Here is a 21,934-nt window from a genome sequence, read left to right as displayed (position 1 = left end):
AGATGAGTAGACAGTTCAAGCCCAAAATGAAGCCCTGAGGGTCTGCTTCCTAGAACCCTTTTCGGTATCTGGTGTGTTGGTGCAGATTCCCTAGAGAGCAGAGGCTCCAGGTAGGCTTCAGAACGAATGCTTTAAGCTGGAGGTAGAATCCCAGGGCAGCAAGAGTGAGGGACAAAGGAGGAAAATGCAAGAGCAGGCATTTTCATGCGGCCCCTGCTTACCGAGGGCCACGAGGGCCACGTGGGACAAAGCCGACACTCAACAGGTTCACGAGCTCGGCCTATGGGACTTCTCTGGCCTGGCTGAGCGAAAAACCAGGCCTGGGATCTTTATCCACCAGAGGGCAAAGGGCGAGGAACGGCTCGGCTGGCGGCTCCTGCCTCTCACTGGCTCAGTGTAAGGCGTGCCCCACAGTGCCCATGGAGGAGAGGTGGGAAGAACCCAATAGCATTTACGACAGTGACTTTTCTGGGTGACAGTGACAGCTCTGAGGTCTAGCGAGCCGCAGACGATCTGGGACCCTTCCCCTTTCTGGCACGTGTTGAGTGGAGCACACAGTCCGCAATCTCCCAGAAGGGAGCAGAGCGGGGGACAGGGCCTCATTCCTCATTCTCAGTTCAGTTTGAAGGACTCATGCAGGGTGCAGAGAGGCTGGGCGAGGACTGGTCTCACAGGGTGGGCCCAGAGCCACAAGCACTCCCTGCCGGAATCCCAGTTTGACCCTGTCAGACCGTGGGGTGCTAGCTTGTCTGCTTCAGCTGCTGGGTCCTTCAGAGGGGCTAAAAGCTTTGCAGGGTGGGCCTCACAGGTGAGAAGGACCAGCTCTGATCTCCTAGGGACCCCAGTCTTCCCCGTGTCCCCTCCCCCCAGTCCTCACCAGCCCCCTCCCTCCACAGCTCCTAATCTACTGCGGTAGACCCACCCCCTGGGTCAGCCAGCCCCCGGGGTCCAGGGCTTGGCAGACCATCCTTCCCTTCTCAGCTCCCTCTGTTCCCAAGCCACAGCCACCCGGCTTGGGAGGGGGCAGGTCCTCCCTGAGCCACCCCCCTTTCCTTCCTGAGGCAGAGATCTGGGAGGACCGTGCTGTCCCTAGCCCGCCTCCTAAGGAGCGGAGCCCAGTGTGAAGTCGTCCATCGCTTTCTGAGGGCAGAACACGTTGTCAGGGGTCTCTGGACCCCCACCAGGTCTCTCAGGGTCTCATGGCCTCTGTGGGGTGTCCTAGTTTCTGCCGGCAGTCTGAGGGAACTCCCCCAGGACAGGTATGCCCAGTTCCCTCGAGCACTCGTTCCGAGACACAGGCAGGAATGCCAGCGGGTCCAGACCGCTGACGCTGCAGCAGGAGCCCAGGGTTGTGTCCACCACCTGCCATTGGCTCTGCTCGGTAGCACCGAGGGTTCTCATGCTGCAGACACACCTCACGGGCTTTCGGAGAGCTCCCCGGCGCTGGTGGTGGCAATCTCCCCGAGGAGCAGCGGTGCACTCCCGCCCCTACGGGCTCCTGGGGCCACGGCAGCTTCAATAGTGGCAAGGGGGTGGGGGTCTCCTGTTCTCCCCTCCTCCTCCCTCATAGGGCCTGGCTTGTTGAGGAGCAGGGAGATGGGCACGCAGCAGCCCTCTCCCCAGGCTCTCTTTCACGGCTGGACTGCTGTGTGTCCCAAGGCTGCTGCCGTCCATAGTCTCCGGGGCTCCGGACTTTGCACCTCAGTCAGGTGACCCACCACCACCCCTAGAGGGGGTGGCTCCCACCTTGGGAGTGATCCAGTCAAACTCCTTTGTTTCTTCCCAAAAGCTCTGGTCTGGGGACAGGGGTATCTTTTCCACATTGGGCAGCAAGGAGAAGCCAGTGAGTAAGGGCAAACATGGCAGGTAACACACCGTGAGGCAAGGGCAGGATTTACTGGAGGAAAAACCTACAGGCAGAGACTGAGGAGGAATTCACGGTGCCCTGTCATCCCAGGACAGGCGCTGTGGGCCAGCATGGCTGCACAGACACGTGGTGGGTGTTAGGAACATGTGAAGACCCACATCCCAGCTGTCCACACCTGTGAGTCCTTTAGCTATTTGAAAGGGAGTTAGGAAGGTTCAGGCAGCACCTGGCTGGCCATGTCATAGAGGGAGATTTTGGGTGGGGAGGATGTTCAGGGGACCAGAGGGACATTGGAGTTTGGACTTTGGTCACCTAGTTCCCAGACTCCACAGGGGCGGGGCAGTGAGGGTGGCCATGCGACCATTCTGTAGACAAAGGTTGTCTCTCCTTGGTGATGTAAGACACGGCCCCACATGGTTCCTTGGTGCATGGTGACATCAAAGGTATCTTTTGCAAAGGGACAGTGGGGACCTGGACACAAGCTCTATGGAGTTGAGGGTTAAATAAGAGCACATGCGTGAAGTGCCCAGCATGGTGCCTAACGTGGTGAGCTTGTGCTGAACCACAGCTTGTCACAGGGCGGGGGGTACCCCGAGGCCTATGCCCACCCACGAGCGTGCAGCCCAGACCTCAGCCTCCTGAAGGACCCAATGCCCTGCTGGAGAGGGGCCTCATTTGTCCCCTAATTCTTGACACTGCCCCAGGACCTCCGTGGTTGGGGGACACCTGCCAGGCACCCCCTGAGAGCCAACCCCAGCGCTACAGGAAGAACCAAACTGAGATGACAGCCTCGGGGCATACAGCGGGCCTGCACCGTCCATTTGAATGGCATGCCAACCGAGGTCGCCCTCTGAAGACAGAGGCCCCTCAAACATGGGGTCACCTTGTACACAGGTGGCCTTGCTGGCATGCTGTCTTTCCTTGGGCACCACCAGGAGACCAAGGGATATTGGTGGCCCAGAATCTTTGGGGGGGTGGGGAGAGTGCACCAGCTGCCAGAGACTAGCTGACCCGTAAGTCAGCCCTCAAGGTCCCAAGGCAAAATCTTGCCTCAGGTCAACCTGCCCACTGCCGCCCCCACCTCCCACCCCAAAAGGGACACTTTTCTTCTCACTTCAATCCTTAGGTTTTCTTTTAATGGCCTCATGACCAGGAAGTTTGAAGTTTTAGTCCTTTCTCAAGTGACAGGCTAGCAAAGAGTGTTTTGGTTTCAGTTAAAACCGTGTCTTTTATTTAGAAAGCTGATGATAAGAGAAGTCAGCTGGGTACACATTTAATCACTGGAGTCCTACAGAAATAAAGGAGAAGCTTACAACATAAAAAAAGCAGAATCTTGGACACTAACATTTTCATTCATTTCTATCTTTTGTTTTTAATTATAATAATGAAGTAAGCAGGTCTATACAGGTTGTTATATAATAGAGACAAAGCTGCGGTGATTTAAATTATTTGCAGATCCACAAAAATATGTTAACCTGGAGGAGTTACTGTAAAATAATCATCATTACCACAGATTAAAGCCCCATTATACCGACGTACGATTTAAAACAACCACCACAAACCTCTCAGCAAACTATAAGAGAAGGAACCCCTGGCCAAGGCCATCTATAAAACAGATAAACACCTAAGGCTAACATCATGCTTCATGGTGAAACATTGAGCGCTTTCTCGCTCAGATGGGGACTGGGGCGGGAATGTCCACTCTGACCACAGCAGGTGTGTCTGGCCGACACAGTGTCTGTCACATACTAGTTGCCCAGGACATGGCTGGTTGACCGAGAGCATGAGCGGAGAAGAGGGCCAGCGAGTGGCTCTACAAGGGCATGAACCCCAGGTGCAGAGGGGCCCTCCAGGCAGGGCCTGGGCATGGAGGGGCAGGGCTGACTTGAACCCGGCCCATTGGAGGAAACAGGTTGGTAGAACCGGACTGGGGGCAGGGGTAGAGCAGCCTTTGGCTGGGAGGCAGGGTGAAGGCTGACACCAGAGGCCAGCTCCTTCCACGGACAGCATTCCCCAGGCAGCTGGGGAAACTGGCTTACCACCCCCTCCCCCAGGCTACCTCCCTTAGTGCTGGCAAGGGTTCTGTGTTAGAGGTGACAGCTAACGCAACACATTTCTAGGTCAGTGTAGGCTGACCAGGAAAGGATTCATTCCCCACCACCACTTTAGTGCTCCAACATGCGTGCACACCCACACACACACACTCAGGATTCTCATTCAGTGAGAATGGCCCCTGTGGCTTAGCCTGATCCTAGGGGATTACCTCTTCTACACTGCAATCGGAGGACCCAATGAGATACAGTTTGCAGACCCCCCAACACATAGGTCTTCACAAATATTTGTGGAGTGAATGGAAGTTTCCAGTAACAAGAATTAAAAAACAAACAAACAAACAAACAAACAAACCTAGCCGTAAGACCCTGAAAATAGGTTAGGTTCTGAAGGGTTCTAGAGGTTCCATGATGTTTTATAATTTTTTAAATAATGGGTTTCAACATCTTTCAACCAGATTTATGGGCAGAAATAGAAAAGGCTAAATTTAGGGAGGAAATGTGACATTAGGCTACAGGCTGAATATGGAGCAGGAGCAAGGAAAAGCTGAGCAGGAGAAGAATCTCTGTATGATGTGGATGAGCTGTTTACTCTTGTTTCCAGAACAATGGAGCTTACCATTGACGTCAATGTACATGAAGAAACAAAAGGCCTTTGGGTGTGTGCAGGGTGCAGCTGGGCCTGGATTTGCTTGGCGTGTGTATGTGTGTGTGTGTGTGTCTTAGGGAGCAGACGGGGAGGGTGTCTAGGTGTCAGTGTCAGAGGAACGGGAGGTGGGCCACTATCACCTTGAAGTGTGAGCCGCACAGCAGGCCTCCCAGGGCTTCTGTGGGAAGGGCTGTCCTGGAGAACTTTATTTGCCCGGGTTTGCATCTGGGTCTGACAAAGTTGCATACATGTCTTGTCCAGGAGAAGGAAAGAAGTGGCTCCATCACAGGAATTCCTGAGTGCGGGTTTGCCTGCAGAAAGGACAGGACCCGTGGCGGGAGAGGCCAGAGGCCCCTTCAGCCCTTCAGAGCCCAGCCAGCCCACCCTCCCTGCTGGGACCCCGCATTTCCAGAACGTGCTGCCTGAGCGGCCTTGGGGCCTGTGCGCTGTGTCATGTTCTACAAGCCGGTCTGAGAGGAAGTTCCACTCTCTCCAGGTACCTTAAACAGAAACCTCAGGCTTCACGGGCCCCACACAATGCTTACTGAAAGAAAAAGGGCCACGGCCAGGGTGTTGCAGATCCAGCACCGTCTCCAAGCCCTACGCCCCTGTGGTCTGGGGCCTGCGCCTTCTGAAAACCAGTTCCCAGATGCCCGTCCTTGCTGGTCTCCAAGTGCCGCTGCCTCCGCGGGCCCTCTGCGGAAAACTCCGGCCTTGGCTAATTCGTGATCCTCGCCGCCCAAATGGCTAAGAACGTTCCCTCTTCGGGACTGAGACGGTCCTTTTCCCTAACGACGTGGTTGGGAGCACGTCATTTATTTTTCTTGTACCTCCTCCCAGTAAAAATGACACGCAGAATCAAAAGTTGCGATACGTGATCTCAAAAAGAAGAAAGGCCACTTGGAAGCTGACCGTCCTGGTAGATGTGGAACGAGCGTGGAGCTCGGCGGTCCGGTGGGCCTGCGCTCGGTCCCCCCGCAGCTTCAGCGCCCGGCGGAGAATGAATGGGAGTGAGTCAATGAATGAATGGGAATGAGTGAATGGAAGACGTCCGCAGGGAGTTTCTCGAGGGGGCGCGCCCTGACCCCCGGCCGAAGGCGGCAGCCTTCCAGGGCTTGCGCTTCAGCGAGCGTTCGGCGCCCCGCCAGCCGGACCGAGGTGCCCTGGAGCCGGTCCCGTCCCGCGCCCAGCTCCCCCGGGCCGCGGTGGTACGCGCCACTCGGCGCTCCTCTAGCCGGCGGACGCCTGCTGTTTTGAATGGAAGGTGCCGAGGCCGGAAGTGGAAGGGACCACTCGGGAGGACGAGGAGGGGGGACAAGCGCGTCGCGTCTTCATTGAGGAACGGACGCGGTGAACATGGAGTTCCATGTGCGTCTTATGTAAAGAGAGCGACGGGCGCTGCAGCCAATGGACACGCGGTGCTCGCAGGCCCGACCCCCCCGGTATGCAGATGAGGCTGCGCTTCGGCCAATGGCGGGATCCGGGGGCGGGCGCGACGCGCGTAGTCACGTTTTCCACTATGTGACAGCGGCAGTGGCGCTGCGGGCTAGGGGCTGCTGGCTGTGGCGGCGGCGGGGTGGACGGACCGACGCGCGGACGGAGGCGCGGACCGGCGGGGACGCGGCTTGGTGAGGGCGCGGCGCGGCGGGCGGGGAGGGCGGATGGGCCGGCGGGCGCCAGGCTGGGGCGCCGGCCGCGGTCCGGCAGCCCGGCTGGCTGGTTACGTAACCGCCGGGCTGGGCCTCGGGCCGGTGGTCTGGAGCCCGGCGTACCGGCTCCAGGCGGGCGGGCGGCGGATCCTGCAGCCCATGGAAGTGTGACCCCAGGGTTTTCTGGGCTATTTGACTCCTTCTCCGCTTAAAACCGGCCTGGGGGGGGGGCGGTGGGGTGAGTACTGTTCTCCCCATTTTACAGATGGAGAAACTGAGGTCCAGAGAGGTTAGGCAACTCCATAAGGTCAATGAACTACCACACGGGACTGTCTTTCTCTAAATGATTTTCTTTTATGGACCCTCCCGCTCTTCCCTTTGCCCCATGGGGAGAGGGCCTGGGAAGGCTAAGGCAATTGAGGTTCAGTGCAACTGTCCCTGGGAATCATCCAGGGCAACACCTTGGCTTGACAGATTAGTCCACTGAGGCCCTGATACCTGCTGGGCACCACACTGTGGCAGGGCCAGGCCCAGGCCCAGGTTGTCTCCAGGGTATTTCCATCATCCTGAGGGTCTTGGTCTGGGTCAGGATGAGCTTCTGAGGTTTTATGAAAGCCTGCAATTGTGTGCTGAATGCTGAGTGGGCTGGAATTTGGGGGGAGGAGTCCCAGGTCCCCTAAATGTCAAGAACCCCAGCACCATGGCAGAAGCTCCTCGATGAATACTGCTCACCTCCCGTGTCTGATACTGGGGGGCACTGCCTTCTCCCTGGCTGCGAAGGGGAGACACCCCACCCTCTAGCCCCATCTGGGGTTTCTTGCCCCAGCCTGGGTTTGGCTGAGAATGAACAGGGCTCTATCTGAAGGCTTTAATTGGAAATTGAGTTCTTACATACAAGATGTATCACTTTTTGTAAGGTGTATGAGTAAAATGAGGAAAGGGGCTCCCCTTTTAAGCAGAAGCTACATGATATGCCAGCGCAGGGATGGCACTGTGGGTACCCGCACTTATCTGTCACTGGCATCTTGGTGTGATTCACTGGTACAGAACTAACGCAGCCTGGCTTTCTGTGGAGGCTGGGGTGCTGGGCAGAGAGGGGTGACTCAGCCACTGCTCTGGGCCTCGGTTTCCTTGTCTGCACGGAGGGGCTCCGATTAGGCAGTCTCCCGGGCCTGTCTGCACTCTGGGTTTCTGGATTCTGGTTACTCTATGGATGATTTCCTCAGGCCCCTGTGTAGGAGACAGAGATGTCTGATGCGCGCGCTCCTGCCTTCAGATCACATAACGTTCCCCTGTGAGGGACGTTCCGTGCTTTGAAGGAAGTAGGAAAGGTTCCCCTCATTTGTGCTGTTTCTCATGCACACACTCAACTTTCAGAAAAATACTGGTGGGCACGGCTCTGTTTTTAAACGGTGATGTAACTTCACCCGGCCTCAGCAACCACAGGCTCGGTCAGGTCACTGAGTGGCTGGCAGGACCTCTCAGCATTTAGTCCAAAGAAGAGAGGGACGCTGTGAACTGCCTTCTTGGGCAAAACTAAGATGAGACACATAACCCCTCCACTGTGCATCTGCTCTGTGCCCCCGCCCCCTGGGAAGCTGGCCCACCTGCAGACCCAGCAGAGAGCCATGGGGGTCTCGACAAGAGCCTCTGATGGGCTTTCCCTCTGAGCTCCTCTGTTAGGCTGTGGCTTCTACTCTCTAAGCCCTGTGTCTGTAACAAGTTTGTTACTTTTCCTAGTCAAGAGCAAATCAGAAGCAGTAGGTGAGCAGGTGGGGGGACGGGTCACGGGCATTATCACAGGCGGGCAGCGGTGGAGGGGGTGCCAGCCCTGAGCAGCCCTGTGGGCTCCCGGTGCTCCTGCCGGGTGACAGGGAGCAGTGGGAACAGCTCAGGTGTTCACGGGCACCCAGAGTGGCTCCTTCCCTGGACACTGAAACCAGGAAGCTGACGTTTTTGCCTTATCGCTGTCTTAAATCTCACGCTTCTGCGTATTTGAGGCTTTGGAAACAGAGTTGTGAGAATCCAAAGGAGTCTTAGTAAGGCCGAGACATGCGTCTCTCCTGCCTTCTTCCCTTCCATATTTGGACGGCGTTTTCCTCGGTTACCCAGCTGTTGCCATGGAGAGCGCGGGTGTTTATGTAGCAGGACAAACATTTTCTCCAGATTACAGCAGGCTGGCCTCAGGGAATTGGCTCCTAGCAGGAAGGAGCAAACATGCTACAGTATTTGGGGCTACGAACTACCACGGGCTCTGAGACACACAGTCCAGACTGAGAGATCCCTGTTCTATAAAGTGTGAAAACCGACGGAATTCACCAGCCTGTCAGAAGTCAGGCTGGTGGTGACCCTGGGGGTGCACGATGGCTGGAGGGCCATCAGCAGCCTCAGGGGAACTGGTGGGCTTCTGCCTCCAGAGCCGGGTGCTAGGTACATGGGTGTACTCAGTTTGTGGACAGACATCGATTGAAGACTTTTCTGTATCTTATACTTCTGTTTCAAAAAATCGATCAGCTCAAGCGATTGAACCACACATACACTGACTTCTGATTTCCACAAAGAAATGCAGTACATCCCCCTTCGGCTCAAGGGTACTGAGTGTGAGAAGCCTTTACCTGTCCCGGAGTCCTGCTGGTGGTGGTGGAGGGTGGAACTGAGGACCAGGCTGTGCTTTGGTTCCCAGTTTTTTTCACTATTGATCATGGAAACTATGAATACATGTGAAAGTAGAGAGGATGGTGTAATGAACCCTCATGAACTCATCAGCCGGCTTTAACGAGCTGGCTCTTGGCCCCTCTCCTTCCGTGCCCCCACTCACTTCCTCCCCCTCCTCTGTTATTGTGAGGCCCGTCCCAGACTATGATCTCATTGTGGACTGTACTTTCTAAATGTTCCTCTGTCCAGTCAAGGCAACCCTCGTTAGTAAGGCGTGGTCACGTGACCAGCGTCAGGGTCCAAGCTTAGCTCCTTCCCTTCAGTCTGCCCATTCTCTGGGGCAGAGCCAGCAGACGGATGTCTGCAAAGGGGGCAGCAAGGGGACTCCAGGGACAGGTGCACCCCAGCGTCCCCAGCAGCCCCTTTTCAGCCTGGATGTCCTTTCCTTTCTGGGGCCTTTGGTGCCCCAGACTATGAGCACCTCTCCCCAGGGGTGGAAGTAGGTTTGCCCAGGGATCCCCAGGGTCCTGGCAGTGCTGGCACGAGCCTGTGCTCCGTGAACGTTTGTGGAAGGCAGGTGGCAAAGTCTGCTTTGATGAGCAAGTTAGTTTTGTCAACTTGGCAAAATGAGGTCTGTCCATTAGAGCCGTTGGTGCTGAGCGATGCATTTTGTGGAATGATGAAGTTTCAGGTGGTTTGGTTGGTTTGTTGTTTCACATTTCTGCCATGCTTATCTGACCCTTTTTGCAAAGATTTATCTTCTACCTAAGGTAATCTTGTGACAATGGATCCTACTCAGACTTGCTCCCAAGGTCTGGTAGGGTGGCAAAGCCAGGAGTTCTCTGAGGAGCTGAGAGACAAGCCCTTGGGGGTACATGGAAGCAAAGTATGGGATGCCTCCTTCCAGGGTATGTCTTTATTGCCTGAGTTGGGGGTGGCCCTCTGAGCTCCTTGTCCTTTAAATACAAGCCAGAGACAGCTCCGGTGGCAGTGAAATATCTCCTTTAAAAAATTATTTGTTACCCCATCTGTTTTCCTGTAGTGATTGCCAGTGACGATAAAAGCTAAGCCTTTGTTGGCTACACGGCATTCCAGATACTTGGCACAGGCTGTCATTGAGCCCTCCCAGCGACCCATTAGAGGCAGGAGCTGCTGTCATCCCTCTTACAGACGAGGAAGCAAGGCACGGGAGGCTCAGGATCTTGCCCAGGATCACAGGGTCAGGAAGTAGAGGAACCCACTAACGCCCTTACCATCCAGGGCGGCTCTCTTAACCCCTCAGCCTTCACAGCTCACTCACAGAGAGAGGGCTGCTTGTCCGGGGAGGGCTGTGGGATGAGATGGATGGTGTGCAGGGTATCAGGGAGGGGGCAGGCAGGAGGGAGAGAATGCCCTCACCCACCCCACCCGCCGCCCCTGGGGCAGCCCCTTGGCAGCTCTACTGACATGTAGCAGGAGCCCCCTAAGACGTCTCCTTGCCTCCACCTTGCCTCTAGCCCGTAAGCCTGTTAGAGTTTAAGTCAGATCTTGTTGCACAGAACTCAGTTTCCCATCTCACTCAGAATAAAGCCAGAGTCCTGGCTCTGCCCCTGGGAGGTGCCATGTGATCTAGTTCCAACCCCGTATCACCCTCCTGTCCTCTGCCTTGCCCACTCTGCTCCAGGCTGGTCCATCTTCCTCAAATGCCCCTGCCTCAGGACCTTTGCACTTGCCCCCCCAGCCTCAAATATTCTTCCTCCAGCACCTTCCTGGCCCACTCTCTCACTCTCTTCAGTCTGTCTTCGTTTGGGTTCTCTTAAAAGCAGAGTGTGGGCTGACACTTAATGCTACCATTTCACTGGGAGGTGCAATCCCAGGCAGCAAGAGTGAGGGAACAGGGAAGAGAGAAGGTTGGGATGCAGGCTGATCTCTTAGCCCTTGGGGGCCTCATCAGAAAAGACAATGACGAAGAAGAAAGGATAGAAAGAAGAGCTTCCGGACTTCATTCAAGGGAGGGATGGAAGGGGTGTATTTACCTGCTGACCTGTCCTCTCTTCCATCCCCCATGGCCAAAGTTCACCCCGGGCAGTGTGCTCTCCCTCCGGGCCACTGGCTCCACTGGGCCCTCTGGCAGCAGCTGGGAAGGCAAGGGCCCACCCCCACATGCGGTGCTTCATCTAAGGCCGTGGGTGGCCAGCACAGCCAGGGACTCCAGGCCGCCTCAGGTGTGAGGCCATGAGGACCAGGTGAGTGAATACCCAGCCTGGGCTGGGGAGGACCGAGTGGCTGCAGGCCTGCGGGAGAGTGAGGTCAAGGGGCTGTGAATCAGCACCACACATGGGGACTCAGGTGCAAGGTCAAATGTTGCCTGCACACTCGCCTCTCTGGCGGCACTCCCAGCCTCTCCCACGCAAGACCTCCCCACCTCCCGCTCTGTTGCCTTCTCCTTAGCGTTTAGCATTCTTCTCCCGCCTATGCCATTCCCTTGTGGGTGATCTGTGTTCCCCACTGGAATGTAAGCTCTGTAAGGGCAGGAAGGACGTCCGTCCCGTTCTCTGACATCCTCCAGCCCGAAGCGCCGTGTGCCCTCGGAGGGAGTTAATCAGTGGAAGACGTGATGTCCAGCCCTGCCTAAATGCCATCTGTCACTCTGTTTGTTGTTGTTCTTTATTGTTCCATAACTTGTTCCTTTGTGTCCTAGAATCTTCCTCTATCGGTGTGTCTTGTGCCCCTGTCTTTCGTAGGTACATCGTCTCGCCCAGCACAGATGTCCCAGGCTGTTTGTCGTTAAGCATACGTGCCGTGCCGGGCTCTGGGGCTACAGCAGAGGACAGCTAAGCTCCAGCACATCAGGGTGGAGCCCAGCGGTGTCAGCACCATGGGGGATGGGACACCAGGCAAGGGATGTGGGCCGGGGGGGGAGAAGTCAGTGCTGTTTGTGCAGGGTGAGTGCTGTGGGCACCAGGGAGCAGCAAGTCCCTGGGGTCGGAGCTCATTGTCAGGGCCGAGGAGGCGGGACTCAGCAGGAGATGCTCAGGAGGCAGCCGGGGAGGCCTCGCAGAGCTGTAGACCCTCGTGCAGACTGGGGCTGTGCTCTGAGCCAGGGGGAGCAGAGGACTGGGGCGGGGCCAGGTGAGGCACAGGCCCTGTCTGGAAGTCGGGGCTGGCACTGGCCAGGGTGCCCACGGCAGACAAGGTGCCAGAGCTGGGATGCCAGCAGCCTCCCTGCGGATGTTCCTTTGGTAGTATTATCAGTCCATACACCACGCTCATGGGTCTTTGTGCGCTCGTACAGGCATTCCCGGGGAGTGGAGGGGCCTCCTAGCAGGGGGAAGGGCGAGGATTATACATGGTCCTGGACATGTCCAGAGTCCCGTCCAGAAACCATTAGTGACCACAACGCACAAAGTCCCCCACCTTGTGGACACTGGATGCCGACAACCCTGCTCATTTCTGGTGACTTCATCCTTTGTGTTTTCCTCACGCCTAATGAGGTCGAGCATCTCTCCAGGTTTATGGATCTTTGGTGTTTTCCTTTGTGGGACTAGCCCATTCGTAGTCTTTGGTCTCTCTCTTCCCAAAAGTGAGCACCTTCCGTGTTCTCACTGAGTCAGCTAGAACATCTCTGAAATGTTAAAAAACAAGCAATTAGACAAAATGAAGACTGGGGAGTAGGTTTGCTTGTTTTGTTCCTGACGTTGGTCAGGTGTTTTGCTGTTCTGGGGCTTTGGGTTCTCTGTGAGTCAGGACCCTGGTAACCGGCTGCTGTCTCAAGCCATGACGAGCAGGTGTGTTCCACTGAGATTTCCTCCCTTTAACCACAACCTTGGAGACTGTATCTTCCGTGCATCAACCCTGTGGACTGTATCTTCTGCTCAAGACTCAGTGACTTTCCATCCTTTGTAGGTAACCTGTTTGTTTTTCCTGTATGCATGGAATTTTTTTTTTTGAAATTTGAAAACATCACTTTACATCGGGACATCACTGGGCTTGGACTCTTCACGTAACTTTTCCTGGTATTCAAGGAGTCCTTTGACCAGCAGTTGCAAATCTGTCTTCGGCCCGGATGGTTTTCTTGGCGTGTATCTTTCACGGGAGTCTCTGGTTCACTGTTGCAGTGGCTCTTTGAGAAAGAGCTGTTACCCGCGGATAAAAACAGGGCTCTGGTGTCGTTGCCCTTTCCCTCGGTGCTTTTCAGAGTTCCCCGCGCTCATCCTCAGCATTTCTGAGGCCATCTGCTTCGTTCTTGACTCTGGACCTGTCTCTCATTTTCTGTTCTAGGTGGCATTTTCATCTCACTCTGTGGCTTCAGCTCCTCCTTCATTACGTGGTTCCTTGAGGACACCCTTCCTCGATTTTTGTGTGTGCTGCGGAGTGGGTGCCATCCTAAGTCCGCTGGGCTCCCCATGCCGTGCAGGTTGTGTTCATCTGGTCTTTACTGCACGTCTTTTCAGAAGACTCACGTTGGCTTTTTACCATTTGTTGGTTCGTGAACAAGACAAGGTCTAGTGAGACCTGCTGTTTTCCAGAGAGTACTGTGGTTGGATTCTCCGTGGGTCCCCGTCTTCAGGAGCAGGTGGGCACGGGATCCAGCGCTGTCACCTGCAAGCCACTGACCTGTTCTCTCATCTGTAGACTAGAACCGAGAATGGTACTCTGGCTGGTAGCCGATGGTCAGTGCTCGTGAGGGTTACTGACGTGGAACAGTGTGTGTGTGTAGCTGTTGCCATCAGCCAGGTGTCTGGTCTGTTTCTTGGAGCACATGGAGGCTGTGGGGCACATTCTGCCCCTGGAGACTCTGCTCAGTCAGGGCATGGCTGCTGGGCCCTCCGGATCTTCCCTCCCCCGCTCCGTGGCCAAGGCTGGCCTTCCAGGACCGTGCTGGTGGATCCCCTTGCTTTCTGGCTTCCTGACCATCGAGGTCGGGAGGAAAGGGAAGCCGAGGGTTTACGCCCCCAGCTCTGTTCCCCCAAATGGCAAGTTGTCTGGGTTCCTCTGGTCTCAGTAACCCTTCTTCCTGCCCTCCAGGCCCAGGGTAATAACAGCTTCCCCCTCCCCATGCCTGCCTAGCTGCCAGGGCCAGACATCTTTTGCTTCCTGCCAGGACCCTGAGGAGACACCATCCTGGGTCCTCCTCTCCCAGGGACATCTCTCTCCCCATCCTTGGGCTTCTGGTTGAACCCCTCCCCCTTGCATACTCCCTGTCTGCTCATCCCCATGGTTGTCTCCCAGAATTATTGCAGAAGCCTTAGGGCTGGTCTGGCTCTAACTTCAGGCCCTCTCCACCTCTTGCCCCTAAACGCCAAAGTTAAAGTATCTACGTAGCACAGTGGTGAGGACCTGTCCCAAATGCAGCAAACTTCGTTCATCCAGTACTTCGAACCCTTCAGTGGCTGGTGCTGGTCCCCCTGCCCTCCACACCCGCTAGCACACACCCTCTGTGGTGGGCACACACCTCTCCCACCCACTCGGCCCTCTTCACAGGGCGACGTCTGCTTCATAGCCTCCTGTCCCCCTGAAGTCTCCCCGGCCTGCAGCCTGGTCTTGGGGTTCCCTCTGCATACAGCCTGGGCTTGGGGTCTCCTGTAGCTTGTGATGGCCAAGACTTCTGAACCCTGCTGCTCCCCACCATCACCTGGGGAGACTTTTCCCAAGGCTCCCCACGTGCTGGGCCGTGGTCATTGACGTACTTGTCGCCTCCTCACCAGGCCACAGCAGTCTGCGGCCGCAGGATTCATCTGCCTCCCTAACCATGGCAGGTAGGAGACAGGAGCTCGGAGCTCGGTGAGTAAGAACAAGGAATACCCGTGCCTGACCCTGACTACTAGCAGCGTCTGTAGCGAAATGTGGCAACGGATTCAGCGGCACACTGCACGAGATGGCTACAGCGACTCCCTGCACCTTCAAGGCCTGACGACCTTTCTCTCTTTTCCCAGCTTCGTTGTGGAGCCAACATGAACAGATATGCCGAGTACCCCGCCAGCCCTGGTCACCCCGCCCAGGAGCCCGAGGAGCCCAAGCCCCACGGAGCCCTGGTCCAGGAAGACGTGCCCATGAGCAGTGGCTCTAGCGGAAATGAAACCAACGAGAACCGCTCCCCGGGGCAGGACTCGCAGGGCAGCGAGGAGCTGGGGATGCTGGTGGGGCCGCCCATCGTCCCCCCGGGGTAGGTGGGACCCTCAGAGGCCACTTGTCTCAACCCATGGTTTGATTGCTTTTGAGGTCTTTAAATCATGATTAGCACGTTTTTCAACACTTAAAAAAAATCTCATTAACTCAGAATAACTAAAATTTACTATAATGTGGCCACTGTTGATGTTGACTCTCTGATTGCCGGTAGATAGATACCGAGTGAGTGTAGCAAGATCTCGGGAGCAGAGGAGCCGGTGGCCCTTCTAGCCCCCGGTGTCTACAGAAAATGAACTTGATCTGTTAGTCCTTCTTCCAGTACATAAAACTAGAAAGTTTTATGCTCCGGGTTTATCTTAACCTTGTATTTTTTGTAATTGTCTTACTATGTGTGGGATAACCTGGACTGTTGTCACTGGTTGGATGAGGGGATGGATGGAGCACGCGGTCCTCTGAGTGGCCTTTTTTCTCGTGCTTACAGTCCTGATGCCTTTGGCCTCATGATGGCGAAGTCTGAACACAGCACGTCTGCAAGCGGCTGCAGGTAAGGCCAGTCCCAATTTACGGTCTCTGAGAAATGGAGATTTGTTACTAGAGGTTAGTTTTGGGGTAATGTGACATTTTGCCAGTCTCTGCTAGCACCTGTCGGTGTGCGCAGCCGTCTCGGTTGTGAGCCGGCCGTGCCCTCTCACACCCCAGCTGCTCGGGCCCCTTACAATGCTCCAGACCTGCAGCCCCTCCAGCTCCGCCTGCTCAGGCCTTGTCTGCGTCCTAGACATGCTCATCTGGAACATTCCTCCTCCTTTTTAGGTGTTTGAAACAAAGGTATCCTTAATTTTACATCCACAGACATTTTTTCTTTTTTTTTTTTTTTTTTCAAAGATTTTATTTATTTGAGAGAGAGTGTGCACGAGCAGGGCAAGGGGCAGAGGGAGAGGGAGTAGCAGGCTCCCCGCTGAGCAGGGAGCTCAATGCAGGGTTTGGTCCCAGGACCCTGGGATCGTGACCTGAGCCAAAGGCAGACGCATAACCGACTGAGCCACCCAGGGGCCCCCCACAGACATTTTCTTGTCATCACCAGAGCAAACTGCAGCTCTCAGGCCTGGCTGTGTGGGCACCTGGCCATCTCGCCCTGAAACCTGATTTCCTGCACTCTTTCTGCACCCTCTGCTCTCAACAAGAACGGCCCACCTGTTTTGTCTTCTTCCCATCTCTGTACCCTTAAGTTTCGAGCCCCTTCATACAAGTCTTTCCTCTCTGAGGCCTTCCCGTGTTCCTCATTCACGTTCCCGCCACAGGAAACCAGTTCGCTGTCCTCTCTCTTCTCCGTCACTCCATTCTCTTCTGTTTGACGCAGGGCAAGAAGGCGCAGCCCTGAGGGGCAAAGCCCAGCTCCAGCCCGGGGGCCAAGAGCCCAGGTGGCGGGACTTCTGCAGCCCTCCCTCGGGTGAGCGCAGTGGCTCTCAGCCGGGGTGCTCCGTCTCCCCACAGGAGACGTGTAGCGGCGTCAGGAGACAGGGTTGGTCGTCACAGTTGGCGAGGGTGCGTCGGCCTCTGGTGGGGAGGAGGCCAAGGATGCTACACACCCCGCAGTGCTCCACAGAGAACGACACGGACCGAGGTGTCCTGACGGCCTGGTCGAGAGACGGGACGAGAGGCGCAGGAAGGAGGTGGCAGGAAGCTAACGTGTGACCGCCTCTTTCTTTAATGCCGTCACAGCGAGCAGTCCGCCAAAGCAGATGCACACAAGGAACTGATAAAAACGCTGAAGGAGCTGAAGGTCCACCTGCCGGTAGACAAGAAGGCCAAAGGGAAAGCCAGCACGCTGGCCACCTTGAAGTACGCGCTAAGGAGCGTGAAGCAGGTGAAAGGTACGTCCGGCTCACGTATTTGTTCCGAACTTGTAGAAATAACTTGGATTGTGTCGACTTTCCAAAACCCAGCCCTGAAATTGCAGAAGGAAATTCTAGAAGTGTTAGTTTTTTTACAACTTTTCTACTGTACTTGACTTTTAGAGGGAAAAAAACAGGTAGAAAACCAGCTGATAAAAAGGAATGTAATTATGGGGTAAAGGTTTCGTGCTCTGGGGGCTGGGGTCAGGTCATGTTCAGGAGAGCCCAGCATCCTCCAGGCTCAGGCCGGAGTTGAGCTAGGGTTCGTGGACATGTGTGAGCAGCTCAGAGCGGAATTTAAGCGAAATATCCCACGGTGTTGAGCTGAGGGCTGGTCGCTCCTTTGAAAAATAACAGGAGATACAGGGATGGTGTTGCCAGATCTCATCCTTACAGAACAATACTTTATAGCTCCTGCATTTAAGACGTTGGGCAGTCCGTTTCTTGTTTGTCTAGAAAGGCGTGAATTTCCGTCGAGGCTGTCTTTCAACCAGGAAGCCAGGCAGAGCGCCTCCTTCCATCACCGGCACGCAGTAGCAGGACCTCCACGGTCCACATCCGTTCCCATCTGTGGGCATGCTTGGACCTTATTATTAGATGGCAGAATATGTGAGCGCTTTTAGGACCGGTCCGTGGTCTAGACTCAGGCTTTCACCTGAGAACACACGTGCGGGTTCGCAGATGCGGTGCGGGGATCTGTGAACAAACCCTGCAGTTTCCGCTATTTGCCTCATCGAGCTCAGACGCTCGACATCTCAGTAAACTCCAGGCCCCTTAAATAACTTCCAGCAGCGCTGGGTCTTCCTTCGCTCGCTGCTGCAGCTGGACTCCCTCTGAGCAGCTACTCTGCACCCCCCCGCCCCCGGCTCTCAGGTGCCTGCAGGTGCCTCTGTCTCCAGGACAGAGAGAGCACACTGCCGTCGAGAAGGCGCCAGCATCGCTGGGGAACCAAGAACTTGACTGCTGGGTGAACTGTTCTGCAGACACCCATCCCTGGGGGCTTGGGCCGTGACCCCTGCACTCAGGGTCAGCTCAGGATGCTTTAGCTCTGGCGGTCAGAAAGGTCCGCGCAGCCTTGCTTTTGGTCTGTTGCTGGGAACGGGGTTGTGAGCTTGGAGAGTTTCTACGTTTCCTCCAGCGTGTCGGAGAACGCAGCAGGAAGCTTGGAGGAAGTAGACACCTGTGCCTTCCTGACTTCATAGCGGTGAACACTCAGGTGAACCCTTTCCCGTTACACGGGAAACCACCCCTCCTGCACTTTGAGGAATCTCTGAGCTGTTTCGGTCTCTTATGACCAGCAAGCGGAGCCAGAAGCCAGGCCAGCATCTCGTTAGGGCAGACGAGGGAGGTGCCCTCTCCCCGCAGGTGTGGGAGCCCCACCTGCTTTACCGTCGTGTATGCGTTAGTGCACGCGGAGACCCCCGTGGACTCTGCACGTTGCAAACGTGAGTAGAAGCAGAGAAGTTGTGAAGGCTGAGCTAAAGGTCAGACAGTGGGCTTTATCCTGTGATCATCAGTTACTCTCAGGCACAGCGGGCAAGGCGAGGCTTCTCACTAGTAACGATGGACACGGAGCCATATTTCAAATAGTCTTCGCATCTTCTAACATTTGCACGACTTTTGTCAGAAGGGCGTCGTGGCCTGCCCCGTGTGGTCGGCCGGGGAGAGCTTGCTCCAGGCAGGGAGGCCCGGGCTCTGCGGTGTGCTGGCCGGTGCTGGCCCTCTGCGTGCCCTCTGCAGGCTCCTGTCTAAGGCTGCACCTGCTTGCTGAGGGTTAATACGGTAAAAACAGACACCGTGCCTGGCCAGCCCACCCAGGGATGCTCACAAACCGCGGGGAGGAGGTTCTCCGAAGGGCGAGTCTGCCAACACCCCTCCCAGGGGACTGCCCCCACCCCGGGACTTCGGCCGCTTCACGTGCTGGGTGGGCAGCCCCGGGAGAGTCTGCTCTTGGAAGCTGTACGTCCTGGGATGAGTGGCCCCGGGCAGGCTCTGCTGGGAGCAGTCTGCTGCAGTGAGCTTCCTCCCGCCTGGTGCTTCGGGCAGTGGATTCTGTGTGGATGGGAGTGTCTGCCGTGGCCCCCAAGGAGCAGGTGCAGGGGCTGCCACAGCCGCCCCAAGAGGAAACGTCAGCGTGTGTCGTGATTAAAGACCTTGCGGGCAAAGTGAGGGTTAGGCCCATGTTATTTGAAATAGTGTGTACTTACCATTGAAAACGTTCAGGAAAAATAAAACTGGCTTGTTTGCTTTGCCTTCACTTTTGTCTGTTCCGTTCTCTTGACGCCCCAGGAAGATCGTGTGCGTAGCCCCCTTTCTCGTCAGAAGAGTAGAGCCCCCAGCACAGGCAGGTGGGGCCGTTTTCAGGCCTCCCCTTGGTCTCTCCTGCAGCCAACGAGGAGTATTACCAGCTGCTCATGTCCAGTGAGAACCACCCCTGCAGCGCCAGCGCGCCCTCGTACAGCATAGAAGAAATCGAGAGCGTCACTTCCGAGTTCATTGTGAAGAATGTGGTAAGTGCCTGACACCAGTGCCGCCTTCCCCTGGAGAGCGGAGACCTTCATCAGGTGACCTAGCCGGGCCGCCACAGCCAGTGGCTTTCTAGCGGCAGAGTTTGGAACTTCAGGGAGTAAGCTCCTACCCTAAAAACAGTGTCAAGTCCGTGATTCAGACACAGCAGTTGTGTTGAAGTATTCTGCTGTTTTCTGTGAGACGGTCCTTCTCTCGTGGCCAATCCACCCCCAAACATTGCGTGTATGACAGCGAGCCCCACCTTGACCGAGCAGTGACCAGGTGACCTTAGGCTCACTTTGGGGGGAGGTGAGGGCGCTGGGATTTGAACTCAGCTCATGAGACTCCAAAGCTTGTGCATTTTTAAGCACCCCATAAGGGTGGGGCACCCTTGGAGGTCTGGGGGATGGGAAGCGAGTTGTCCCTTCCCCTGTGCCCCTACTTCTCAGCCAGAGAGCAGACATAAGGGCAAGTGGGGACCCAGACCTACTGGAATCATGGCAAAACTGGTCTGGAGAGTGAGGCTCCCTGATCCCTCCCATGTCCTTCCTCCAGCACCAGCACCCCCACTGCAGCTGAACCCGCAGGGAGCTCTGGGCCAGGCTTCAGGCTGCTAGCCAGCAGGGAGGGAGCCTGGGCGGGAGCCTCCAGCTGCCCAGGTGGCACCCCCACCCCCGCCCTGGGAGAGAGGTAGGCTGGCAGAGGTTTGAGGCTGATGGCCCAGGTTAGAAGGAGCGGGCTGGAGGAGGGGGCCCTGAGGCCTCCCCTGACCCCCTAAATCTGTGTCCTCATGCAGCTGCTTCTTCCTTCCAGGGTATGTTTGCTGCAGCCGTGTCCCTGGTCACCGGGAAAATCCTGTACATCTCTGACCAAGTTGCCTCCATCTTTCACTGTAGAAGGGACGCCTTCTACGGCGCCAGGTTCGTGGAGTTCCTGGCGCCCCACGACGTCAGCGTGTTCCACACCTTCACCACGCCTTACAAGCTCCCGCCCTGGAGCGTGTGCAGCGGACCAGGTGAGGGCCTGGGGCGGCGGCCGGGCAGTGGCTGCCTGGGCTTGCGCACCCGCGGCACGGGGAATGTGGGGGCTGCTGCCTTCCCAGGGCCGGGGCCGGGCTGGTCCACCTGGTGCGGGGCGCGCCCCAGCTCTCCTCTGCCGGAGACTGGCCCAGTGCACCTGCCTGACAGCTGTCCAGGCCAAAGATGGAAAGCTACTTGTTCAGATAAACTGAGAAAAGTAGTCTTTTCACAAATTTCAGAGAGGGAACACCGTTTCAGAAGACTTTAAGAAGTGTGAGGTGTTTTAGAAACGAAGTTGCTGTGAGACGCTGGGGTCTGGGTGCGAGGGCACGGAGTGTGGGCGAGGGCACGGAGCTGTGCGGGCAAGGCTGGCGGGCATAGGCCAGGCCCTGCATCCCGTGGGCAACCTCAGTGATGTCAGAGTGACATGGCAGTTTCGTGCAGGCGGACGGCGACGTGTTCCTGCACTGAAGCCGCAAGCTTCCCGTGCTCATTGGGCTCCAGGCTGCACAGTGGCCACTGCTTCCGGGCCGCAGGCTGTGTGGTGCATCCGCTGCCTGATCTGCCTGGTGTCAGGCTTCTGGGCCTGGCCGGCCCGCTCTGCTGCAGCAGCTGGGCTCTGGCAGTTCTCCGCAGGGTGTCCTTGTCGCGTTCCTCCCACGTGACTGGGAGGACTTGGGGTCTGGAAGGCTGGAAGCTCTTACCGTGGCCAGTGCGGGCCTTGCCCATTAGTAGGTGCAGGACAGGATGGTTGACTAGACAAGTCTCAGCAGAAACGTGGCATGGGATCCTGGCAGAAGGTGCCAGATGGGAGGGGCCCGACCCGCTCAGGCCTTCCCTGCAGCCACCCCCACGCTTTCAGTGGGCAGGGCGGCCAGCAGCCTGCTTTTGACGTGTGAGTCCAGCAGCGACTGTCTGCTTGCCCCTCATTGGGCTCTGGTCACTAGGAGTCGAAGGTGAACAGGTGCAGAAACACTAAGCCGCCGGGAGAGGTGACAGGAAACAGTGGGACTGGGAGTCACCCCAGACAGGCCTGACCTCAGTTGTGATCTTGGCAGAAGGCTGCCCGGGCCGCATCCCTCAGACCTGGTCCCCGTTTCGCCCTTGGCTTGGAGGTCCGCATCTCCGCTCACATCAGATGCACCTCAGCCCCACTCCCACCGCCTCCTGGATCGTGGGTCCCTCTCCGCCGCGTGCTCCCCACCTCCTCCTGCTCGCAGTCAGCCGGCCAGCCGGCCTCCACTCCGCCGCCTCCGCTGTTCCCCGGCTATATCCTTCTGACAGCAAACAACCTGAGCGTTGCTTTAGGGCTGACTCACGAAAAGAGGAGATGCTTGCTTTTGGGTTTGGTTATAGAGCTGCCTGCCTTCTCCCAGAATTCCCACCTGAAGACTGTCCAGGCAGGTCACTAAAGCTTGCAGTGTGTGTCACGAGAACCTGTAGGTCACTGCGTGGAAAAGACAGCAATCTGCATGTGGGTTTATGGCACAAACAGGCTGGCACTGTCTCCCTAGGATGGTTGCCACTGAATTTTTG

At 56.5% G+C, this 21,934-nt stretch overlaps 1 protein-coding gene across 9 annotated transcripts in view; it reads left to right on the top strand.

The window, feature by feature from the left end:
* Positions 1-6,064: 6,064 nt before the first annotated feature.
* The window catches only part of PER2 (period circadian regulator 2), a 37,953-nt gene continuing 22,083 nt past the window's right edge, over positions 6,065-21,934 (top strand). Inside the window, exons 1-7 of one of the 9 annotated variants that reach the window (XM_048214244.2) lie at positions 6,065-6,195; positions 13,132-13,426; positions 14,787-15,016; positions 15,461-15,523; positions 16,699-16,850; positions 19,260-19,381; positions 20,193-20,394. In XM_048214244.2, the coding sequence (XP_048070201.1) occupies positions 14,805-15,016; positions 15,461-15,523; positions 16,699-16,850; positions 19,260-19,381; positions 20,193-20,394 (751 nt within the window). In that variant the 5' untranslated portion in view covers positions 6,065-6,195; positions 13,132-13,426; positions 14,787-14,804. The other 8 variants (XM_057306095.1, XM_057306088.1, XM_057306082.1 and 5 more) reach the window with 8 other exon arrangements.

This window comes from Ursus arctos, unplaced genomic scaffold (assembly GCF_023065955.2).
Source record: "Ursus arctos isolate Adak ecotype North America unplaced genomic scaffold, UrsArc2.0 scaffold_1, whole genome shotgun sequence".
NCBI lineage: Eukaryota > Metazoa > Chordata > Mammalia > Carnivora > Ursidae > Ursus > Ursus arctos.
Note: the sequence above shows the minus strand (reverse complement) of the source record. Positions and strands in the feature narration are given on the sequence as shown.